General features: G+C 40.0%; 2 protein-coding genes and 1 non-coding gene across 3 annotated transcripts; 1 reads left to right on the top strand and 2 right to left on the bottom strand.

The window, feature by feature from the left end:
• The first annotated feature begins 3,239 nt into the window (after nt 1–3,239).
• On the top strand, nt 3,240–3,344 carry LOC131511216 (U6 spliceosomal RNA). Its single transcript, XR_009261418.1, has one exon. It is a non-coding gene; the product is annotated as a U6 spliceosomal RNA (small nuclear RNA).
• A 4,670-nt stretch (nt 3,345–8,014) lies between these two features.
• Nucleotides 8,015–9,199, bottom strand: TAS2R5 (taste 2 receptor member 5). The gene is given in 5 exon segments (XM_058723505.1): nt 8,015–8,453; nt 8,456–8,504; nt 8,506–8,636; nt 8,639–8,737; nt 8,740–9,199. Coding segments are annotated over 5 exon segments (1,005 nt in total). The 3' UTR covers nt 8,015–8,187.
• Nucleotides 9,200–22,206: 13,007 nt separating this feature from the next.
• On the bottom strand, nt 22,207–23,167 carry TAS2R4 (taste 2 receptor member 4). Its single transcript, XM_058723476.1, has one exon. The coding sequence runs from the start codon at nt 23,125–23,127 to the stop codon at nt 22,207–22,209; it is 921 nt and encodes a 306-aa protein (XP_058579459.1). The 5' UTR covers nt 23,128–23,167.
• Between the last annotated feature and the right edge of the window lie 1,045 nt (nt 23,168–24,212).

The following is a 24,212-nucleotide window of genomic DNA, read 5'->3' on the forward strand; positions in this document are numbered from 1 at the left end:
TGAGCATTGGGATATCTCTTATGCAACCAAAACTGAAAATCCAAAACTAACTTGCACCATAAAGCTTACATTATCTACGGCTTTCTCAGAATTTTACAGAATACTAGAGACTGTGAAAAACAATCTTTTAAAAGCTCATGTTTACTAATGGTTTCATACTATCATATAGAAACACATTGGCTTTTGTGTATTAACCTTATATACAACTATCTACCTTTCTAAGTTAACTTATTTCCTAATATTTTTTAGATTATTGGGATTTTCTACATACATAATCATATCTTCTTAAAATAATGACAGTCTTAATAGTATGATGTATAAGCCTGTCAAATCACTAAGTTGTACACCTGAAACTAATGTAACATTGTGCGTCAATTATAGTCAAATAAAAAAGGAAAGAACATAATGGCAGGTTTATTTCTTCTTTTCCAACCATTATATCTGTAATTGCTTTAATATGACTTTAGGTATATAATTCAGTGGTTTTGCATATATTCACAGAGTTAAACAATTATCACCACTAATTTTAGAACAGTTTTCTTGACTCCAAAAGAAACCCTGTCTCCATAGCAGTCACTACCCATTAGCTCTATCCTCCAGCCCCTGGAAACCTCTAACCTAATTTCTAGCTGTATAGATTTGACTATTTGGGGCCTTTCATATAAGTGAAATCATATAATTAGTATTGTGACAGGCTTCTCTCCTTAGCACGTTTCCAAGTTTCATCTATGTTATAACATGTATCACTACTTCTTTCCTTTTTACAGCTGAATAATATTCCACTGTATGAGTATATATGTGTGTGTGTGTGTGTGTGTGTGTGTGTGTGTGTGTGTGTGTCTGTGTGTGTCTGTGTGTGTATGTATGTATAATGCCACATTTTGTTTATCCATTCATATGATGATGGACATTTGAGTTGTTTCCATTTCTTGACTATTAGGAACAATGTTTCCATGAATATTCACGCACAAGCTTTTGTGTAGACATGAATTTTGGATCTCTCTTGGCTGTATACCTATGAGTGAAACTGCTGGATTTTATAAGTATATGCTTAATATTTTGAGGCACTGCCAAGCTGTTTTCCAAAGTGGCTGCACCAGGTTATATTCCTACCAGTAATGAATGAGAATTCCAATTTCTTCACATCTTCACCAACATGTAGTATTGTCTTTTTTATTATAGCCACCTAGTAGGTATGAAGTGCTATCTCATTGTGGTTGTGACTTGCATTTCCTTAACGACTAAGGATGTTGGCCACTTCCATGTGCTTGTGGGCCATCGGTATACCTTCTTTGAAAAAATAACTATTCAAAGCCTGAGGTCCAGTTTTTTATTAGAAGGTCTTTTCACTATAGAGGTATAAGAGTTATTTATATACCTCAGATACTAGTCCCTTATTATTTGCAAATATGCAAATATTTTGTCCTATTCTATAGTTGCCTTTTTACTTTTTTGATGGTGTCCTTTGAAACACAAATGTCTTTTTTAATTGTTGAAGTCTGATTTATCTATTTTGTTGTTGTTACTTGTACTTCTGGTGTCATATCTAAGAAACCACGGCTTAACCTAAGGTCACCAAGATTTATTACCATAAGTTTGTATCTAAGAGTTGTGTAATTGTAGGTATTACACTTAGGCCTATGATCTATTTTTAGTCAATTTTTGCACAGTGTGAACTAAAGATCAACTTTATTCTTTTCTATGTGGGTATCCAGTTGTTCCAGCAAACTTTGCTGAAAAGATTTCTTTTATTGTTGAATTGTTTTGGCACCCTTGACTAAAGTCATTTCACCATAGTGTGAGGGTTTATTTCTGGACTCTAGATTCTGTCCCATTCATTCATATTCTGTCCTTACACAAGTACCACACTGTCCTGATCACTATAGCTTTGAACTAAATTTTGAAATTGAGAAGTGTGAATCCCCCCAAATTTGTTCTTTTCCAAAATTCTTTGGATTATTATGTGTCTCCAGCAAAATCATATAAATTTTAGGACAAGCTTGTCAATTTCTGGGAAAAAAAAAAGCCAACTGGGATTCAGATAGGGATTGTATTTATCTGTAGATCAATTTGGGGAATACTGACATATTAACAATATTAAGTATTCTAATCCATGAACACGGGATGACTTTCAATTTATTTAGGTCTCTTTAATTTCTTTCACAATGGTTTAAAGTTTTCAGGGTGTAAGTATTATACTTCTATTAAAATATTCCTATGGGGGCGCCTGGGTGGCGCAGTCGGTTAAGCGTCCGACTTCAGCCAGGTCACGATCTCGCGGTGTGAGTTCGAGCCCCGCGTCAGGCTCTGGGCTGATGGCTCGGAGCCTGGAGCCTGTTTCCGATTCTGTGTCTCCCTCTCTCTCTGCCCCTCCCCCGTTCATGCTCTGTCTCTCTGTCCCAAAAATAAATAAAAAAACGTTGAAAAAAAAATTAAAAAAAAAAAAATAAATAAATAAAATAAAATAAAATATTCCTATGTATCTTATTCTTTCTAAAGTAACTGTAAATGAATGTCCTCTTAATTTCATTTTTAAGATATTCATTACGAGTGCACAGATACACAGCTGATTTTTGTATATTGACCTTGTATTCTGTAACCTTTCTGAAGTTGTTTATTATTTATCATGAATTCCCTAGGACTTTCTATATTCAAGATTTTCTATCTTGTAAGTCTTTTCAAAAAAAAAAAACAACTTTTTAATATATATGTCAGAAGAAGCAATACACACAAAGAGATAACTTAAGAGAATTTAACAAAAGATTTATGAAGATGTAGGCAAGGTTAAAGGAAATAACAAGGGATGATGAAGTACCCACATACTCAGGAAGCCACTGCCAAAGCATATTTATCTGGCATTTATATACTACTTTCTGTATCTCTAATTAGTCCTTGCCAGTGCAAATATTTAAAATTATTTTTCCCAAAGACTAGTATGATAATAACATTGTGGGTAAATATTTATAGTTACTACTATGCACCAGGCACTCTTCTATGCACTTCACATATATTAATTCATTTAATCCTCATGATGAATTTATGACCAAAAAAAAAAGCCTTTTCTGCTATACAGTGGTATATGTGTTCTTATAAAACTTCAAACTCTATAAAATCATATACAAAAAAATTAAAGAGCTTGTGAGGAAAATAACATTGAATTATACTACTGAAAACTTATGCATCTTTGTAACCAGAGCACCAACTGAAATAAAAACAATCCTAATAAAAATCCTAAAAGAGTGCTCACTTCAGCAGCACACATACTAAAGTGAAACAATACAGAAAGATTAGCATGGCCCCTGTGCAAGGATGACAGAGAAAAAAAAAATGCGAAAAAAAAAAAAAAAAGTCCTACAAAGATGTGTCTCAGCCAGCCTTTGCACTCAGCATCAGTCACATAATTGACAACCTTTAAACTGGGGCTTGTTCTTCCTTCAAATCTTTGAGGGCAGTAATTTCTAGAGATCAGTTTCATTACAATTTAAAAATCTGAATCAGAGAAGGCCTCATCTAACAACACACTTTAAAAAAAAAAAAACAAAAAACACTGGATGAAGTTTTTGCAGATACCTAATCTTTATTCACAATTTTTCTAGTAGCTTAATGTGGTGTAGAATGTAGAAGTTCTTGAAGCCACTCTACTATTCCCACCAAAGGAAAGCACTTCAGTTACGTTTTCAGATTTTTTCTTAAAATCCATATATTGGTAAGGCTTTCCTTACCAATAGTTTCTTTTGTCTTCAATCTATACGCTGATTTTTTTGGTCTATTTCTCCCATTTCCATTACTTCCCTCTATCACATATTGTAGCACTGGCAATTATTTGTGCTAGATACTTAGAATCATTTCCAGTTATACACAACATCGACTCCCTTAATACAGTTGTGAATGTGACTTCACATTCCTGCCAAATCCTTTAGAATTTCAAGATCTTCCGTGATTGCTAAAACATTTCAGAATTTGCTCACTAACTTCATGATCATCAACCCACTAAGCCTTCACTGACATTTTTATAATTGACTCCCTGTATATAATCAATACAAAAATAGGTCACTAGCCAGAAAAATACTTCTAAACTTTTCTTCTTGGTGTTATTTGAAAATAAGAATAAAATACTAAAATAGAATGTAATGCAAATTTTTTTTCTGCATTCTACTGAGGAGTGTCATAGTTATGATCTGCTCTTCCTCAAAGTTTTATGAACTTTTCTTTGATATTCTTATGATATCCTTGTAAACTTTCCCCTCTGATATTTTTAAATTCTTCTGTAATGTGCTTAAACATGAAGGGTCCCCCCACCTTCTCTGTTTTGTTTGACATCCTTTTGTGTCTTTCAATCTAGGTTTTTTTCTTTCTTTCTTTCTTTCTTTCTTTCTTTCTTTCTTTCTTTCTTTCTTTCTTTTTTTTTTTAACCTTTCTTTAACCCAGGGCAATTCTTGGTCATTAATTCTTCAACTATTTCATTCCTTCCCCTCATTTTTCCCATCTCCTCTGGGACTCCAGTCACACAATAATTATTCCATTATTTCTATGTGCCATATAGCTTTTCTCTTCTTTTACATTTTCCATCTTTTTATGCTTCCTACTACCTTCTGAGAAAGTTGAGCTGAACTTCCAGTTCAGATTATAAATCTTCATTAGCTCACCATCAGCCACATCAATTCTGCTGCTTAATCTAATTCTTGAGTACTTCGTTTCATTTAACTTAAAAATAAATATTTCAGAAACCAAAAAGAAATCAGATTTTTCCTCGCCCCAGAGCCTGTTAACTAGGGCAGGTGTGTGACCTAGAATCAGCCAACCAGAGGCTCACAGGCAGGACTTTGGACCTTGGAGCTGTGACTCAGAGGGACACACTCACAAAGGTGAGGCAGTGTCACAGACACAATGCTGACAGGAGAAATGTGAGAGCAAAGTGCCAGCAGCAGTCCCTATAGAGTGACTTGGTTGTGTTCTCAGCTGTTTATATTCTCTTGGTTCCCATTCTGATCTTGACTTTCCACCCTTCCCACTGATTCTGTGAGACAGCCAATTTCTTCCAACAGATGTATTTTCTCCTTAAGTCATTTGAAGTTGGACATGAGGTGGGATATGGGAAAAGTACAGGACAGCTGAGGCACTAATTTCTTCCTTCTACAGCTCAGATTCTATAGATACTGTCAGAAGTTAAAGTTCAAAACAGAAGAGTTGAAAACATATTACTTAAAGTTATAAAATTAATGACAAATAAATAAAACAAATCAAATTTAGGAGAGGGGAATGGTTTGGGTTGAGATAATGCCCAAACTTTGATGAATGGGCTTCAAAAGTTATAGTTCAAAGTTTATAAACTAAGTAAGAAAGCAAAATCGAGTTGAGAGAGTTGAGAAAATAATCACTAGAAGAACTATGGCAAATGGCAAAATATGATCATATCCAGGCAGTAGGACTAATAATAGGGAGCTGAATGAAAACTCGTTACTTTTTGAAACTTTTTAGACTTCCGCTAGGCTGCATCATCACAGATCCTACTGCATAATAGAAAGGAAGGCTAGTAATGTCTACACTCACACACACACACGCACACACACACACACGCACACATGTGCACGTGGTTCCAGTTGCAGCTCTGAGAATGCAAATTAGGAAAGATGCAATTACATAGGAATCAATTCAAGAGCACAGATTTGCCTTCTGATTTGTTTCCTTGGATAAAATACAAAGCAGCCTCACCACATCATGAACTAAATCATGTTTAGAAAAGGAAGAAAATCCAGTCCCTAAAAGTGGGTAAATGCAAGTGTTTTGTCCCTAGGAAAAGCAAGTCATAGAAACTTCAGTTGTGATTGGGGATCTCGGCTCCCAGGCAACCCACCAATACCAAACTTGAAAGATTAGTTATTTCACCTGTTGAAACACACTCATAAACTTGGGCATTCCACCGGCTAATCCTAGCATGAAGTCTTATAAGCACGAACAAGAGGAACTTAAGGTTTACTGGAAAGAGCACAAGACCTGTGGTCCAAACTCTGGGAATGTTTTACCTGCGAAGTTTACCAGCTGATGATCTTGAGCAAATCACTGCTCCAGCCTGAGTTTTGTGATCTATAACATAAAGATAGAAATGCTAACTACATGGAGTTGTTACTAAAATCAAATGAGAAAATGGACAATATATGAGAATGCCTGTTAAAATGGAAAGCCTGACACAAATGGTAGGTACTATTATTATCGTTATTGCAACAGTTGGTCATAAAGTACATCTAGATAGATACAGGCGTGGCGTAATGGAAAGTTCATCCTACTACTAACAATACAACCAAGGGGAAGCGTCTCTACTTGAAATGGATGGATATTATCATTCCCAGAAGACAAAAAGACAGTGCTTGACCTCACACAACTCACAGTGACATCAGAGAAGCGAGTTCTCCCTGAATGGTGACTAACACCCACATGTGTCTAGCATGTACTTCAGTTCTCAGCTTTAGGTAAGGAAAAGACACATGTTGGGGAGAACAGATAAGTAAAAGCGGATTAATTAGCATGGTTCAAGAGAAGTGAAAAAAATGTTAGGTTTATCAATTGAATTCCAGATCCCCTGGAACTGAATCAAAAGAAATGTGTTCAAACAAGGCTAAAAGGAAGACTGAGAAAGTTCATAAAAAGAAGGATGGGATTCAGAGAAGCCTCAGGCAAAGCTAGCTTGTTTAGGATAGTAGCATGATGTCAGGGGATAAGCCCAGGACCCAGAGCCAGGAAACTGAGTTTTGGTCCCAGAACTGCCATGGGCTCTCAGTTTCTTTTTTCTTTTTTTTTTTTTTTCTTTTTTTTATAGAAGAAGAAGAAGAAAGAGAGACAGAGCATGAGCAGGGGAGGAGGAGAGAGAGAGTCACACAGAATTCAAAGCAGGCTCCAGGCTCTATGCTGTCAGCACGGAGCCCCATGCGGGGCTCAAACTCACGAATCGTGAGATCATGACCTGAGCCGAAGTCGGACGCTCAACAGACCGAGCCACCCAAGCGCCCCAGGGCTCTCAGTTTCTTTATAAAATAAAAGAGGAATTGTAAAGGGCGCCTGGGTGGCTCAATTGGATAAGCGTCTGACTCCTGGTTTCAGCTCAGGTCACAATCTCACAGTTCATGAGTTCAAGCCCCACACTGGTCTCCATGCTGACAGCACAGAGCCTGCTTGGGATTCTCTCTCTCCCCTCTCTCTCTGCCCCTCCCCTGCTCATGCGCATGCATGCTCTCTTTCACTCTTTCTCTCAAAATAAACATTAAAAAAAAGAGGAACTGTAAGACTAGTTAATGTAACTAATCATTTAGAAAATACTAACTTACTATATTCTAGGTGGTATTCTAGGCATCAATAACCTAGGAGAAAACAAAAAGAGACGCAGTTCCTGCTGCCATGGATTTGACATTCTAGATGATCTCCATCCAACTCAAAGACTTAGTAAGCTAAAACTCTGATTTCAGCCTACAGGGAAACCAGAGCACACAGTCAGGATGGCTAGTTGACCAAGGAAGATGAAGCTTCACACATTCAGGGAGAAGTGTCCTTTTTTGTGAGCAGAAGCAAGTGGCCGTCACTCCCATCTTGCTCCAGTCTAGGTCCTGGGCTTTGGAGTTTAATATAGAACATGGCAGCCAACTGACTTTTATCCTAAAAGGCAAGTCTAGGACTCAAAGAAACTTCTAGAAATATAAAGATATTTTGTTTTGTTTTTCAGTTAGGTAACTAGACCTACTACAGTAGAGAAATGGGAAAATTATTTGATACTTCTTTTTTTAAAAAACTTACCTAAAATGACTAACATTAGTGGATAAGTGAAACTTAATAAAAATGATCGATCTCTATGTTAATTGCTCCTAATCTCTGTTCCCTATAATAGGAAAAACACAACTTAAATATGCAATTTAAAAAGAAATGAATTATTTGGTATATGTAAACAGAATAGAACACCTATTTTACCAAACATAAAGCCCCAGTCTTGATTTCTATAATACAATAAAATAATTATACTTTACAGTGCTAACAGTGAAACGGTATTAGTTTTTATTCTGTACTTCCTGTAGATCATCTGTTGATTTGGTGTCAGAGAAGAAAAAATTTTACAGACATGAATGTCAGCTCCCTTATAAAGAGCTACCAAAAACTGTCTCAAAAGAGTATTCCGAGCACTCGTTTCTCTCCAGATCAAGGACCTCAGGATCTCCAAGCATACACTATCTTCCACAGGATTCTCTAACAAGTCTGCTTCATCCTGGGATTCCCCATGATCAATATGACAGAATGGAGAGAAGGATAGGCAGCCATGAGGGTCTTGGAAATGAAGACAACGGGGAGATTAGCAGAATACTTGGAGGTGATGGGAAAGGGGCTGGCCAGGATATAAACCACGCGAAGGATAAGGAAGCAGGTCAAGGGCTTCAGGGCAGTGATGTGAGGCTGGGCCCAAGCATCTCTCCTACAGCTGTATGCACCTTCATCTTCTTGTGGTGTCTACACAAAGAGACAATCAATCAGCATCCCAGAAGGAACAAGAAACACCATGAAAGGCAACACGCTTCCTGCAGTGAGCTTTAATATATACATGTAGTACCAGTTTGAAAGGGTGCACATAATGCTGTTGTTGCCTTGGGAAGGATTTTGGACGTTAAGCCAATGTGGGCCACAAGTAACAAATTTATCATGAGGTACCCCAGAAGGCACCAGAGACTCAGGCGATAGGCCCTCTGCTTCAGCCATAGACAGGGTGTTCAAGGGCTGTGATCTTCCTACAGTAGAAGACACTGAGGAAAGTGGCAAACCACAAGCTGGCCTGGCTTACCAGGATCCAGAAGACACTGAGGTAGCGAAGCCAACGGCTGCTCTGGAAAAGCGGAAACAGGGTTAAGTCCATCATAATCAGCCACCGCAGGAGAAATCGGCAAACGGCCAGGCCCGGGACAATGAGGTTGTATAAGGACCCGTTGAATTTTCTGACCCGTTCTCCAAAACTCCAAACCACAAGGACTCCATTTCCAACCAGGCCAATGAGAAATTCGGCCACTCTCACCACCATCAGCAGTGCTAGGGCAGCAGACAGTATGGCTGGGGTCAGGAGTCTCTCACTTCCTTCACAGAAAATGTCCTGCTTCAACAGATGAATGTGTGTGGCTCCTGGCTGAGCTTCAGATCCCCGGAGGGTGATGCCACACTCAAGGTAAGTTTTCATACCACAAAATCTGGATTTGGCCTTGCCCTTCTGGAACCTGTCCTCTAAAACTGAACAGCTGTAACCAGGCACAGAGAATTTAGAAGTTATGACCCCTCCGTATTTGCACCCACATGAACGCACTGAACCTACACTCAGAGATTTGAAGCAGGACCATAGACACCAACTCCCCTTCTCAAGGGTCATGGGCTAGCATCTAGACACCAGCACATAATACAGTAAGAAGACCAAATCCAAACATTCTCTGGTTGGTTTTTTTTTTTTTGGGGGGGGAGGGGGGGCTTGGGGCTTTTTTTAGAGAGAGAGCACAAATAGGGGAGAGGGGCAGAGGGACAGAGAGAAAGAATCTTAAGCAGACTCCACACTTAGCATGAAGCCTGATGTAAGGCTCAATCCCACAACCCTGGGATCATGACCTGAGGTGAAATCCAGAGTCAGACGCTCAACCGACTGAGCCACCCAGGCTCCCCCGTTCTCAGGTTTTATACAGTGCCAAATGTGAGCTCATATTAAAAAAAATTTATTTGGGGCGCCTGGGTGGCTCAGTCGGTTAAGCGTCTGACTTCAGCTCAGGTCACGATCTCGCGGTCCGTGAGTTCGAGCCCCGCGTCAGGCTCTGGGCTGATGGCTCAGAGCCTGGAGCCTGCTTCCGATTCTGCGTCTCCCTCTCTCTCTGACCCTCCCCCGTTCATGCTCTGTCTCTCAAGTAAATAAACATAAAAAAAAATAAAATTAAATAAAAATTTAAAAAAAGTAAAAAAAATAAAAAAATTGATTTTATTTTCATAAAAAGTACTTTGAACATATAAGCATGAGATGCTGAATTTAAAATATATTTTATTACCAAAAAAATAATAACAAAGTAGAATATATTTCATTATCAAAGAGGAAAGTAGGGGAAGTTTTAAGGAAGAAAACAATCAGAGAATAAAAACACAGTATATTTAGGTGCCAAATAATTTTTTAAAAATGTAAGTTAGGGAAAGGAACCATTACTGCTAATCAAGGTCTTTAAGGTCATCTTTCCTTTATGATCAATTATCCACACACACATGACTCAGCATATATCTCATACCGGAGTCTTACAGAAAGGAAATGAGCTCAAATAAGCAAAAAAAAAAAAAAAAAGACTAGTACAGTTAATCAAGAAATATAGGAAAAGTGATTCATTTATTGTCCAGATTCCAACTTCCTTGGGACCAGCCCAACACAGATGTTTGTAGAAGGGCGAATTATAAGATAGCCTCTAACATTTCCACCCATTGGTGGACATGTCCTGAGTAATCCTTGAGCAGTGGTAGGACTATGAATAAAACAGATTATCACTTCTGTGATTGGGTTACATTATATGGCAAAGATGAAGGACTTCTGCAAATGTAATTAAATCACTTGCATTTGAGCTACTCAAAGATTACTGAGTGGATCTAACCTAATCAGTCAAAGTTTGGAAAGAGAAACAAGGCCCTCCTTCTGGCCTTGAAGAATCTCACCAGACCATGAGAAAGACATATGGCAATAAACTGTGGGGTGTTGAGATGGGCCCCCAGAAGACAGCCAGTAGGAAAACAGGGACCTTGGTTTAACAACCACAAGGAACTGAATTCTGCAAACAATGAGTGGGCTTGGAAAAGCACCCTGAGCTCCAAAAAAAACAGCCTATTCAACATCTTGATTATAGCTTTTAAGACTCTGCACAGAGGGCCCACTTAGGCTGTGCCTGGACTCTTTATCCACAGAAACTGGGACATAAATGTGTATGCTGTTTTAAACAGCTAGGTATGTGTTGCTACACGGCAAATAGAAAACCAATACAGTGGTCAAACCAGGCCAGAAACTATGAGGAAATGAGGAGAAAGAGTAATTGAATAAGAAAAAAGGAGGAAGGCTAGGCTAGCTTCTTAAGAAGGCAGCATGGACTGCAAAGGAAACAGTCAACAGAACTAAAAAGCAACCAGTGGAATGGGAAAAGATATTTGCAAATGACATAACAGACAAAGGGTTAGTACCCAAAACCTATAAAGAACTCACCAAACTCCATACCCGAAAAACAAATAATCCAGTGAAGAAATGGGCAGAAGACATGAATAGACACTTTTCTAAAGAAGACATCCAGGTGGCCAACAGACACATGAAAAGATGCTCAACGTCACTCCTTACCAGGGAAATACAAATCAAAACCACATGGAGATATCATCTCATGCCAGTCAGAGTGGCTAAAATGAACAAATCAGGAGACTATAGATGCTGGAGAGGATATGGAGAAATGGGAACCCTCTTGCACTGTTGGTGGGAATGCAAACTGGTGAAGTCGCTCTGGAAAACACTGTGGAGTTTCCTCAAAAAATTAAAAATGGATCTACCCTATGACCCAGCAATAGCACTGCTAGGAATTTACCCAAGGGATACAGGAGTGCTGATGCATAGGGGCACTTGTACCCCAATGTTTATAGCAGCACTTTCAACAATAGTCAAATTATGGAAAGAGCCTAAATGTCCATCAACTGACGAATGGATAAAGAAGATGTGGTTTATATATACAATGGAATACTACTTGGCAATGAGAAAGAATGAAATCTGGCCATTTGTAGCAACGTGGATGGAACTGGAGAGTATTATGCTAAGTGAAATAAGACAGGCAGAGAAGGACAGATACCATATGTTTTCACTCATATGTGGATCCTGAGAAACTTAACAGAAGACCATGAGGAAGGGGAAGGGGGGAAAAAAGTTATAGAGAGGGAAGGAGGCAAACCATAAGAGACTCTTAAATACTGAGAACAAAATGAGGGTTGATGGGGGGTGCAGGAGAGGGGAAAGTGGGTGATGGGCATTGAGGAGGGCACCTGTTGGGATGAGCACTGGGTGTTGTATGGAAACCAATTTGACAATAAATTATATTTAATAAAAAAATACTAATTGAAAAAAATTTTAAGTATATAAAAAGAAAAAAATAACTATGGTGGAATTAATAAATAAATAAGATATGGTAAAAAAAAAAAAAAGAAGAAGAAGAAGATGATGATGATGATGGCGGCGGCAGCATGGGTGTGGAAGAAAGAGCAAAGTGACCTTGAAAGACTTTAGAAGAAAACAAAACCCAGCCACAGACCCTCTGCTTCAGCCATGAACAGACCTTTTAACAAAGGTCAGGAACTTCCTGCAGTAGAAGACACTGACAGCCACCACACCCAGGACAGTGAGTTTGTATAGGGATCCCTTTACATGTTCTGACCCATTCTCCAAAACCCCAGATCACAAGGACTCTATTCCCAACCAGTCCAATGAGAAATTCGGCCACTGCCACAACCATCAGCAGTGCTAGGGCAGCAGACAGCATGGCTGGGGACAGGAGTCTCACTGATGTCCCAAAAGATTCCCTGCTTCAGTGATGAATGTGTGTGGCTCCTGGCTGAGCCTCAGATCCCCTATGAGTGATGGAGTATTAGAGTGGAACATTTCACTTCTCAGAGTTCAGATTCTGTCACTGTCCTTTTGAAATCCATTCTCTGGCAAAGAAGGCAAAGCTGTGAACACAAGTAATGTTCTGGAAAGTAAGAGTCTCACTTCCATTTCCATGTGCATGAAGCTGGTCTGGAATCTGAGATGAGGAACGAGCCACAGCTACAGACCACCCTTCCAAAGGAAGCAAGTAAAATCCATAGGTACCCTGGAACCTTATTCCCACCCACCCAACTCTGCCAAACCAAAATACACATTCTGAGAATCTCACCAGTGGCAAATGCAAAGCACCTCATGTTATAAACAGGGAAAGTACAACATTTATGAATGCTTTAGCAAATATTTATCAAATGCCTACCGTGTGCCAGGCCCCTAGTCCAGTCTCGGGGGAGATAATGGCCAAAAAACAAAGTCCCTAGTGTCACAGAGCTGACATTCTAGTGGGAGAGGCAAATAATCAATACTGTTTTAACATGTTTGTACCTTGAGCATAAAAGAAAAGGACAGGGTGAGAAAATGAATGAAAACAACCAGGAGACAGGATAAATATTTATTGCTGCATAATCAGTGCAATAGGAGGTCAGCGTGGAGAGAAATCTGGGAATCACACTATGAGTTCATTTCCATACAGAATGAATTGCTCAGCATATCAGCCCCCAAACCAAGGGCTGAAATGAAGGACTGCATCTGGAGAGTAACAACCTCAGCATTCTCTAGTTTGCCAGAACAACCACTTGGTTTCTACTTTTGATGCAACCCAACCACGTTGGCCATAACACTACCACACCTCTTTCTACCAAAGTCCCTTCCATTCATATGCCTACTATTCCACTGCTCTGGGCCTTCAGCCATCCTCACAGTACCTGAACCAAGGAAAGAAAGTCCATAAGAGACCAAGGGGAATACAAGCACCAGAAGAGACCCTCAGAGGGGGAACATAAACTATGGCTTTCTACTCGGCACAACAAAGCAGTCTATCCTATATAGAATAACAGTATGGATAAGCTTCTGCTCAACAAGGAAAACAATCAACAAAATGAAAGGCAGTCTATAAATTGGGAGAAAATACTTGAAAACCATACATCTGATAAGGGGTTACTATCCAAAATATGTAAGGAACTCATACTATTCAATAGCAAAAAAGCAAACAACCCAATTTAAAAAATAGGCAAAGGACTTAAGATGGTCATTTTTCCAAAAAAGACATATAAATGGCTAACAGGTACATGAAAAGGTGCTCAACATCACTAATCATCAGGGAAATGCAAGTCAAAATCAGAATGAAGTATCACTTTAGATTACAATGGCTGTTATCAAAAGAAAATAAAAGATAAAAAGTGTTAGTAAAGACGTGGAGAAAAGAGAAATTTTACACACCTTTGGTGGGAATGTAAATTGGTGCAGCTATTATAGATGACAGTTTGGAGATTTCTTAAAAAAATAAAAATAGAACTACCATATGATCCAGCGATCCCTCCTCAGGATCTCAAAAAGATATCTGTGCTCCCATATTTATTGGGGCATTAATCATATTAGTCAAGATACAGAAACAACCTAAATTTCCATCAACAGATGAATAAAGAAATTGTGATAGATAAATGATAGATAGATAGACAGACATAGAGAGACAGTGTCCAATTTACAATGTTTCAACTTACAATTTCTTGACTTCATAATGGCACAAAAGGGATACACATTCAGTAGAAACTGTACTTAAAATTTTGAATTTTGATCTTTTCCTGGGATATACAGTATGACACTGTCTCATGATGCTAGCCAGCAGCATGAGCCACAGCTCCCAGCCAGTCACACAATCACAGAGGTAAGCTGATAAACTGACAACCATTCGTTTTTTCAAGTTCAGTAGAGTAGTCAACGTATTACATGAGATATTCAACACATTGTTATAAAACAGGCTTTATATTAGATAATTTGGCCCAACTATAGGCTAATGTAAGTGTTCTGATCTCATTTAAGGTAGGCTAGGCTAAGCCATGATGTTTTCAACATGTGATTTAAACGATGAATTCATTGGACATAACCCCATTGAAAGCTGAGAAAGATGTGCATGTGTGAGTGTGTGTGTGTGTGTGTGTGTGTGTGTGTGTGTGTGTTATTCAGCCTTAACAAAGGAGATCCTACCATTTGCAACAACATGGATGAACCTAAAAGGAATTATGCTAAGTGAAATAAGCCAGACACACATACGAAACAGAATGCATGACCTCACCTATATGTGGAATATAAAAAGTCGAGTAGAAAGAAGCAGAATGGCAGCTATCAGGGGTGAGGAGGCGGAGGAGATAGGGAGGTGTTACGTAGGATGGGTAAGTCTAGAGATCTGACGGACAGCATACTGACCAGGTCAGTAAGACTGTACTGACTGCTGGGCATGTGCTGAGAGAGGACATTTCAGGTGCTCTCGTCACACACACAACAATGGTACCCGTGTGAGGTGATTGCATGTTAACGAGTTTGACCTCAGTCATCTCTTCACTATGTATATGTAAATCAATTCATCCTATTGTAAGCCTTAAATACATGCATTTTTAGTCAAAAAAATAAGCAGTTTAAAAGGTATAGGTAGAAAAGAAACAAAGAACAGGCAGCACTTCCGAACACTCAGATCTGACACCTTCACCCAAAAAATGCCCTTCCTCCACCATGTTGCCAGGCTGAGTACAGCTTCTTCCCCATGCCCCATCTGACTTATCTCAGTGACTCGAACATGCTGTATTCCTATTCACAGTGCTTCCCAGGACTGTACCTACTTTGCTCCTAGACGACTTTGAGGCAACTCTTCTGTAGCAGCTGTGAACCTGAGCAAAGTTTCTCTTAATGAGCTGCATGAGACATTCTGCAATTCTGAATTGAGCAGACTGAGTCATGTGTAACAGGAACAGAAATTATCAAAGTCTGTATATTCATAGTCTTTCCAGCTTCCTTCCCCACCACCTTATGAAGCAGTGGGGTTCATGACCTTGCTCAGTGGGTCAGTACCGCTTCTTGGGTACTGGCTTTCAGGTAGGGATTTGGAGGGAGGAGGAGCAGTGCAGTCCCAGGCCCTGCATGCAGCAAGGATCACAATCTTCGAGGAAGATTATGATAAGAATCAGTAGCAGGCTGGGGTGAAGAAACTGAATGGAGTAAAAGCACGGGGGTAAGGGGCTTGGAAGATGAGAGTACAGGGGGTATTTTTGTCTGCCTCCATGAGTATGAAAATTTGGAGAGAGAGGTAAGTACAGCAGACGGAAGTTGGGGGACCCTCCAGGAGGCGGAGCTTAATTCCCCTTCTCTTGACAGTGAGATGGACTTGGGAGACTTCTAAACAAGAGACACTGGAAAAGGGAATAGAGTAACCAAACCTGACAGTGGAGAAACCCAACAAACACCACCTTAACCAAGCAGTCAAAGTGAACACGACCAGCGAGAAGTCAAGATGATATCACTATCCCCCGGTGTTACATGAGGAGAAGGGTGCCTCATCTCTGCTGGACTCCTCCCCAAAGGCCCACAACCTCAGTCTAACATCAGACAAACTCAGATCGAGGGACATTTTACAAAATGTTTCATGATCATGAAAACAATGCATGATTGAGAAATATCACAGACCATTAGAGACTAAGAGCACCCGATAACTACATGCAACATGATATCGCGGATTGGATCCTGGAACAGAATAAGAACATGAGTGTGAAAACTGGAAAAATCTGAATGAGGTCTGTGGTTTACTTAACAATCGATGTATCCATGCTGATTTGTGCTCCCCTGAGGGCTGGTGCTAATGTGAACCTGGGAGCACTTGGCTTTGGATGAGCAGGTAGCCAGTGCCCCAGCTTATGTAAGGTATCAACATCAGGCAAACTGAATGAGGGAAATCTGGGAACTCTCTGTACTCCTTTTGGAACTTTTCTGTAAAATAAAATAAAAAATTACAACTTTATTCTTGACAAGTTATATAAAACACAGTGACATGAAGCCATTTGCATAAACACTTATGTTTTTAACAGTTTGAGACCTGTGTTTTTCTAGAGAAGACTAGGGTCTTCCCATGACTTGTAAGATCAGGCTAAGAAAAGGGGCAAGAGAGAGGGCAGGTGGAGTCTTCTGAATATCTGCTCAGCCACAGCCAAGTGATCACACATAGCGCATGGGCACCAGCCCTCCTTGGGACACAAACCTCAGGACTAACTCCCTGGAGGCAGAACTTATAAGTGGAGTACTCGTGGCCATTCACAGAAAGGCAAGGTGCTTCAAAAAGATTTGAGTTTGCCGCCCGACTCAACCAGTTAGTAGCTATGGCCTTAACCAGTCAATTGACTTCTTAGAGCTTCAGGTTCCTCTTTATAAAAATTCTGATGTTTTGCAATTTGCCTCACGTGGCTATTGTGATGATAAAAGGGCATATGAAATTACCTAGCTTTGTGCCTAGAAAATAGTATTACCTAATTAACGCTATTTTTCTTTCCTTCCTTGGTGATTTGTCTCCACTATCACTCCTTTCAATAGAGACTACTCCTAAAACCAATACTGCACCATATGCTAATTAACTTGAAGGTAAATAAAATAAGTAAAGTAGGAGAGTGCCTGAAGTCTGCTAATATTCACGCCGTGCAAATACAGGATGAATTCAGTTGCTGCTTCTAAAGGAAGATGATGGGCTCTATATAATTCCAGAACTTCTGGAAAGCAAAAATAAAGATGAGAGACAGATTATGATTAGCCCAGGCCTTTGACAGAAGTCAGCAGCATAGAGAGGTCAGTAGGAGTTAGAGAGTAATATCAATATCAGTATCTTCCACTATTTCCTCTCTTGAGATGTCTGGATTCAGATCATCATTCCATTGTCATTGTCCCAACTGTGAAAGCAGCAGAACTGAGATAAACAATTTTCCTGTATTTAAAACAGGTCAGAAGTATTATCAAACAAATCAAGCGTGTACCTGTGTTGAGACACTTCGTCTGCACACAAGACGTGTATACACACATCAAGTCATTTACCCAGAGCCCTTGCTCCTTCCTCCCCACACAGGGTTACAGGCTTGCCTTTTCCCAGGCCCTTTATAGCCCCCAGCCATAATCCAGAGAACAAAAGCCTGTTGTGACCTGTTAAAATTGGTGCTTCCCCAGAAGACTGACCCCACCCCCACCCCACTTAGCTAAGGGAGGATGGTGTGCAGTCTTTGCCCCTCCCCTGCTGTCATCCTTACCCTCCACGCTCTCTCCCTCCCCCTTCCACCCCAACCTCCATTAACTCACATCACTTCCTTGTTATTAATTTCCTTGCCAGGCAAATTCTTACACAGATGCCGAGTTCCCTTTCACACTTTTTTCCTCAGAGAATAAAACTGGCCACGGGCCAGCTATTCAAATCCCTGGGAGTTTTGTCAAACTACTGCTTCCCCCTCTACACCCGCACCCAAGAGAAATGGGAGGCAGAGCATACAAAATGTGAATAGAATTCCCAGCAGATCCTGGCTGCTTCTCACCTCTCTGGCCCTCTTGAGAAGCAGCAGGCTAGACTAGAGGCTCCAACTCCAGCTCCAGCTCTAACTTACACAACAAGAAAATCATTGAGAAATTTATTTTAAATGCCTTCAGTAAGCTTCAGTTTAACCTGAAGGCTCTTGCATTTAGGGCTATCTTAAAAGTTACATTCAATTCATGCTTTCAACGACTAATGTCTCCTTCCTCTAAACCCCTTCTTTCATTTGTTTGTTCTTTAAACAACTGAAACTGAAAATGGCTCATGGACAAAATGCTAGTAATAGTGATTAGGAAAGCCCAAAGTCACACATGTTTAAGTACCATTTAGGCAACGTAAAGAAACTTTTAAAGTCCTTGAAATGACCCATAAAAACAAACTGATGGTTGAGGGGGTGGTGAGGGGACAGGAAAAATGGGTGAAGGGGAGTGGAAGGTACAAGCTTCTAGTTTCAGAATGAACAAATGACAAGAACAAAAGGCACAGCATAGGGAATACAATGATATTGCAATAGCTTGTATGGTGACAGGTGGTAGTTAGGCTTGCGGTAAGCACAGCAAATACAAAAACTTGTCCGATCACTATGTTGTACACCTGAAACTAATGCAACATTGTGTGTCAACTATACTCAAATTTTTTTAAGTGGTTTTGAAATGAAAAAGTAAAAATCCTTAGAATGGATAAGATTTTCACTTAGTTCATGCATAAACTATATCCACTGTCCCATCACCTTTCTAGTGGCCTATCCCTGCCCAAGTTGCAACATTCAAAATAAATTTTAAAATGGCTCCTTCTTTAATGTTGCTACACTTTTAGTTTAAAGATATATCTCACCTGAAATAAAACGTTTCTGCACAGGGAAGGAAAAAAATCAACAAAATTAAAGGGCAACCTACAGACTGGGAGGAGATACTTGCAAATGACTTATCCAATAAAGGGTTAGTATCCAAAATATATAAAGAACAGATATAACTCAACACCCAACAAACAAATAATCCAATTAAAAAATGGGCAGAAGACATAAACAGACGTTTCTCCAAAGATATCCAGAAGGCCGACAGACCTGAAAAGATGCTCAACATCACTCATCATCAGGGAAATGCAAATCAAAACTACAATATCACCTGACACCTATCAGAATGGCTAAAATCAACAACACAAGAAACAATTAAGTGTTGGTGAGGATGTGGAGAAAGGGGAAACCTCTTCTACCTTTGGTGGGAATGCAAATTGGTGTAGCTACTACGGAAAACAGTACGGAGTTTCCTCAAAAAAAAAAAAAAAAAGCATAAATACAACTAATACAACTAACACCCTTTTGAATATTTTCTTCTTATCCTAAAAGGTAAAGCTTTATAAATCGGCATGATGCTACACTGTCCCAATCTTCCCATCCACCTTGTGGTATACATACTTAAAAAAGAACTAGACTTTAAAATTAGAAGACAAATTGGAGCCTTAAATCTACCCCTTTCTAGTTTAGTTTATGAGCCATTTATAATACCTGTTTGTGCCTCAACTTTTTCATCTGTATAATAGGTAATATCAACATTATCTAAGAAGTTGTGAGGAACCAATAAAATAGCATATAGAAATGCAGCTCACACAATATTGGGCTTTAGCAGTTCAAAGTTAAATGGCAATGGCCCCGAGTTATAGCTACCATAGTGTATGTTTCATGAGGTTACACAGACACTGCCCTGGCACTCACCCTTCATTTCCAAGAGTGACCCTTCTTTTTTTTTTTTTTTTTAATTTTTTAATGTTTATTTATTTTTGAGACAGAAAGAGAGACAGAGCATGAGCAGGGGAGGGGCAGAGAGAGAGGGAGACACAGAATCTGAAGCAGGCTCCAGGCTCTGAGCTGTCAGCACAGAGCCCGACGCGGGGCTTGAACCCACAAACTGTGAGATTGTGACCTGAGTTGAAGTCAGACGCTTAACTGACTGAGCCACCCAGGCACCTCGAGAGTGACTCTTCTTAATGAAGAGTCTTAAACATCCCTCCCTTCCCTTAACAGGCAGAGAATACAGGGAAGTGCAGGATACTGCATATTAGAGAGCATATAAGTTATCACATCTTGAAGAAATAAATTCTAAATTTTTTTTAATTCCTGGTTAATAAGTATTTAGTGGCAGAGCATATTGGAACCAGCAAACTCCAAACCCACAGCATTGTTAAAAAGTCTGCCCAGAGAGGACTATGGGCAAGTGCCCAAACAAAGGAATATGGTATAGCATAAGTCTGTTGAGTAAGGCAATAGAGACCCAAAACTACAGTGTCTGAAAGAATGGAGATATTTATTTCCCATGAGTGGTCCTGGAGTAAACAGTCCAGAGCTGGTGTGGCAGAAACTGTGGTACCAGAAACTGTGAAGCCAACGAGGATGGATGATTTGTCCACCATCCCCAGGAAGTCACTTTATCTACTCATCCAAGATGGCCAATCATTACATCCCGCACTCGAGACCACAGGAAGAAAGAAAGGGAAAAGGGGAAAGGAGAGCATACCTGTTCTAGGGGCACCACCTAGAAATTACATACATCACTTCTCCACATACTCTATTGGAAGAACTTGATCACACATAATACCTACTTAGAAGAGAAAGCTGTAATATGTAATTTGCTGCCAAAATTCTGGGTAGCTAAAAATTCTGTTACTACGGAAGAGAAAAGAAAGAGAACAGATACTGGGAGACCACAAGGCTTTCTGCTACTCATTTAGAGTTCTTCTGTCATGGATTTAATCATCCCCAGTAATCCTCTTATCTCCTAATCTTAAGATTCTAACATGATGAAAACCTTGGTGTTTTTTTTTTTAAGCCTAAAATATCAGTTTGAGTAATCCTTACTGAATAATGCAGTCAAGATTGTGGTGTTCAGAATGGGAAATAACAGGTAATTTGTAAAATTTGGAGATTTCTCATTTTTTCTTTTTTAATGAAGAGAATGTTATTTAATAAGATTATTTATTTTGACACATGTAAATATTACATAAATATTTTAGAAGTACAAAGAATGTATAAATATGAGTTATTACCCTTCAATTCCCATCCCAAAACTGATCAATATTCCATCTTCAGATTCCTGTTCCTCTGTAGCCAGTCCTCCTGTTCCAACCCCTCTCCCCTCCAAAAGAAAGTGTTCTCCTGGATAATTGTGCAGTGTCCATATAGCTCAGTACATAAATTCATAAGCAGATGATATCTAGTCATCAAAAGTCTGATGCTCCCACCACGAATCCAATGGCTCCTCTTGGCTTTCCCCTGAATTCTGTATCATGTGACGGGGTACAGTCTTTTGTAAAGTTGCACTCAGATTGCATTGATTTCACTATCTGGCACTTGCTTTTGACCTCAGGCTAGCTCCCTAGATTTTAAGATCCTTGGAACTCTCCTGGATTCAGCTTCTTTAATACTTAATCACTTCCCTCCACTCTGACCCTTCCCTTCTTTCCAGAGCAAACCTAGAAGTTCACTCCTAGAGTTTCTTGGTAATAATAGCTCAGTTACTGTGACCCAAAAGGGGAGGGTGCTTTTTCTGTAACACCTGCCACAGTATATACCTGTTTCATCTTTCTCTTTCTTTCTTTTCCTCTCTAAACCTTTCCTTTCTTCCTTTGCTCTTTGCATCCTCTTGCTAATTTTAAGCCAGTCTGGTGACTCCTGATTCACTCATTGCTAAGCCCTTACCCAGGGCTCTTTAACTGAACCTCAAAAATTTAATGATGTGAACTATAATGTATTGTTTAACTTGGGGGAACGCCCCTTATACTTGAGTAGCCCATGGAACAATGTGGTGACTTCCACTTAGCCAGGGATGCAACACTCATGCAAACTCCATGATAAGTAATGCCTCAAGCAAGCTCCTCAGGAAAAAAACAAAAAAAAACCCAAAAAACTGCCTAATATTTTAAATTTTTTAAATTGCAGAATGAACTGACATACAGGCACTCAAAGGCCCAGGAAGTCAGATCAATAATTATAAAAATGAATTTCTCAGACCATTGGGAAAACCGCTAATGGAGAAAATCTTGCTCCCAAACCAGGAGGTGACTCCCGCCACTATTTACTACTGAAATTCCACCATATGTTGAAACAAAGAATCTTCTTTGCTTTTGTTTTCAGTTTAGGATGTGTGAGAATAATGAGAACAGAGTGCCCTGGAGGATAAAAGGTGGAAATAATCATACAGATGGATGTGGCTCCCAAATCCATCCGTACGGAAGGGAGATACTGTAGCAGGGTAGCAAGTGAATATGGAATGTAGAGGATGAGGAAATAGATCATTAGCTTCATAGCAGCCATATGAGCTTCAGTCTGGGGATTCCAAAAATCAGTGGCGTTTTTCTGCATCTTCTGTATATGTCTCCTCAAGGAATGTATTAACAAGGAAGCGGAAGTCACATTCATGATGAACTGGAGAAAGGAGCTCAGGACCAAGGAGGTCACCAAAGACAAGATGCTCTTATTGATGTCACATACTGTACCATTGCTCCCAGTCAGAAACTCAGGAAAGGGTGATGTCTGTGTGAGCACAACATACAGGAGAGTGGAGAAGGCAGAGATCAGCACGCAGGTCAGCAGCAGCCTGGGGATCTTTGGGGACAGCTTTCGTTTCAGCAGGAGGAATACTGAGTGTTGGAAGTCAGTAATCTTCACGCAGTACAAGGCATTGAGCAAGGTTACAAGCCAGAGACTAGTAGACTCCAAAAACATCCAACACAACAGGAAAAAAGTGGATAGGTGGACTGACCTTTCGACATGTGGAGAGGTGAACAGATAGATAATGTTCAGGAGAAACAGTCCTAGCATAATAAATCTGGTGACGCCCAAGCTGAACAGGATCCTATTAGAAGAGGAGATTCTGTGGCTTTGGACCCAAGTCCTGTAGTTGACCACTACGATAAACAGATTTACAACGAGTCCTACAAAATTCAAAATTGCTGAGACAGAAAGAGCAGATAAGAAGAGTATCTGAAGCATCTTTACTCATTGAGAACTCAGCGGTGGTGGTGCCGGTGCAGGGGCAGGAGAAATACTGAGAGGTACAAGGAGGCATCAGTACCAGCCAGGAAGGGTTTCCTTTTCCAATTGTCCCCCGTGTGGCAAATGAGCCATCAATGGTCTAAGAGCCAGCTGCTTTTGCTGAGATGCAAATCTTCCAAGGATTGCATTACCACTTCTTCATTCATATCCTGTTTTCCTTAGAAATGGCTCATTCAAACAGCCTCAGTGAACCCGGGAGTCCACTCCTCCAGGAGGAGGCCAGCTGGAGGGAGGAGTTATGGATGGTTCCAAGGACTTCCAGTCCGAGTGACAGGATCCCAGTCCAGCGATGCTTGTGTCACTGTGTCACAGCGAATGAAGCTTTTCTTCGTATCACCCCCAGAATATGGTGCGAATTCCCAGGCTTTATTCCTGCCCACCCACCTTCATCCACACATCCATGGATTACCAAAATCCAGCTTCTCTATCCCCTGTCATCTGTTGCTGTTGCAGCCCTATCTTCTCCATCTGTCATTCTGGCCATGCCAGCATTACTCTTTCGTCCCCAAGCACCTACAGTGATTTACAGTTATGAACAGATCAAGTTCGAGGACTTCATGCTTCCTCGAGAGAGCCTGTTTTCAATTAATTCCATCCTTTGGTGACGATTCCTTTACTTTGTATTCCCTCACCAGTCACATATATAGATTTGTGCCATAATCACTTGCTGCGATATCACTTCTGCTTGGAACAATGTCTCCAATCACTTCTGCTTGGAAAAAATGTCAGCCATTTCACGTGTTTCCTTTATAGATGTGGGCTTATGCTTACATCACAATGGGCTCTTTCCTAGACATTTAACTGCCCAAGTACTCCAGTACCAAATACACGGTAATGCTTTAGCTATAGTTTTGTGGCCCTGATAGGCATCTCACTGCCTGATTCCTCTGCAACTCCTCAGACACTAAAGGGCACCATATGCTTGGCAAATTATATTATCGACGATTATGAGTGAGTGCAGGAGTATGGCGTCTCTTATCTACTCCAGCAGTTGGGGAAACCCAAGGTGCAAGCCTCAATGC

Source organism: Neofelis nebulosa, chromosome 4 (genome assembly GCF_028018385.1).
Source record: "Neofelis nebulosa isolate mNeoNeb1 chromosome 4, mNeoNeb1.pri, whole genome shotgun sequence".
Classification (NCBI taxonomy): domain Eukaryota; kingdom Metazoa; phylum Chordata; class Mammalia; order Carnivora; family Felidae; genus Neofelis; species Neofelis nebulosa.

Bases quoted from the DNA above. Each gene is read 5' to 3' on its own strand.
- TAS2R4 (XM_058723476.1), bottom strand. From the start codon at position 23,127: ATGCTTCAGATACTCTTCTTATCTGCTCTTTCTGTCTCAGCAATTTTG.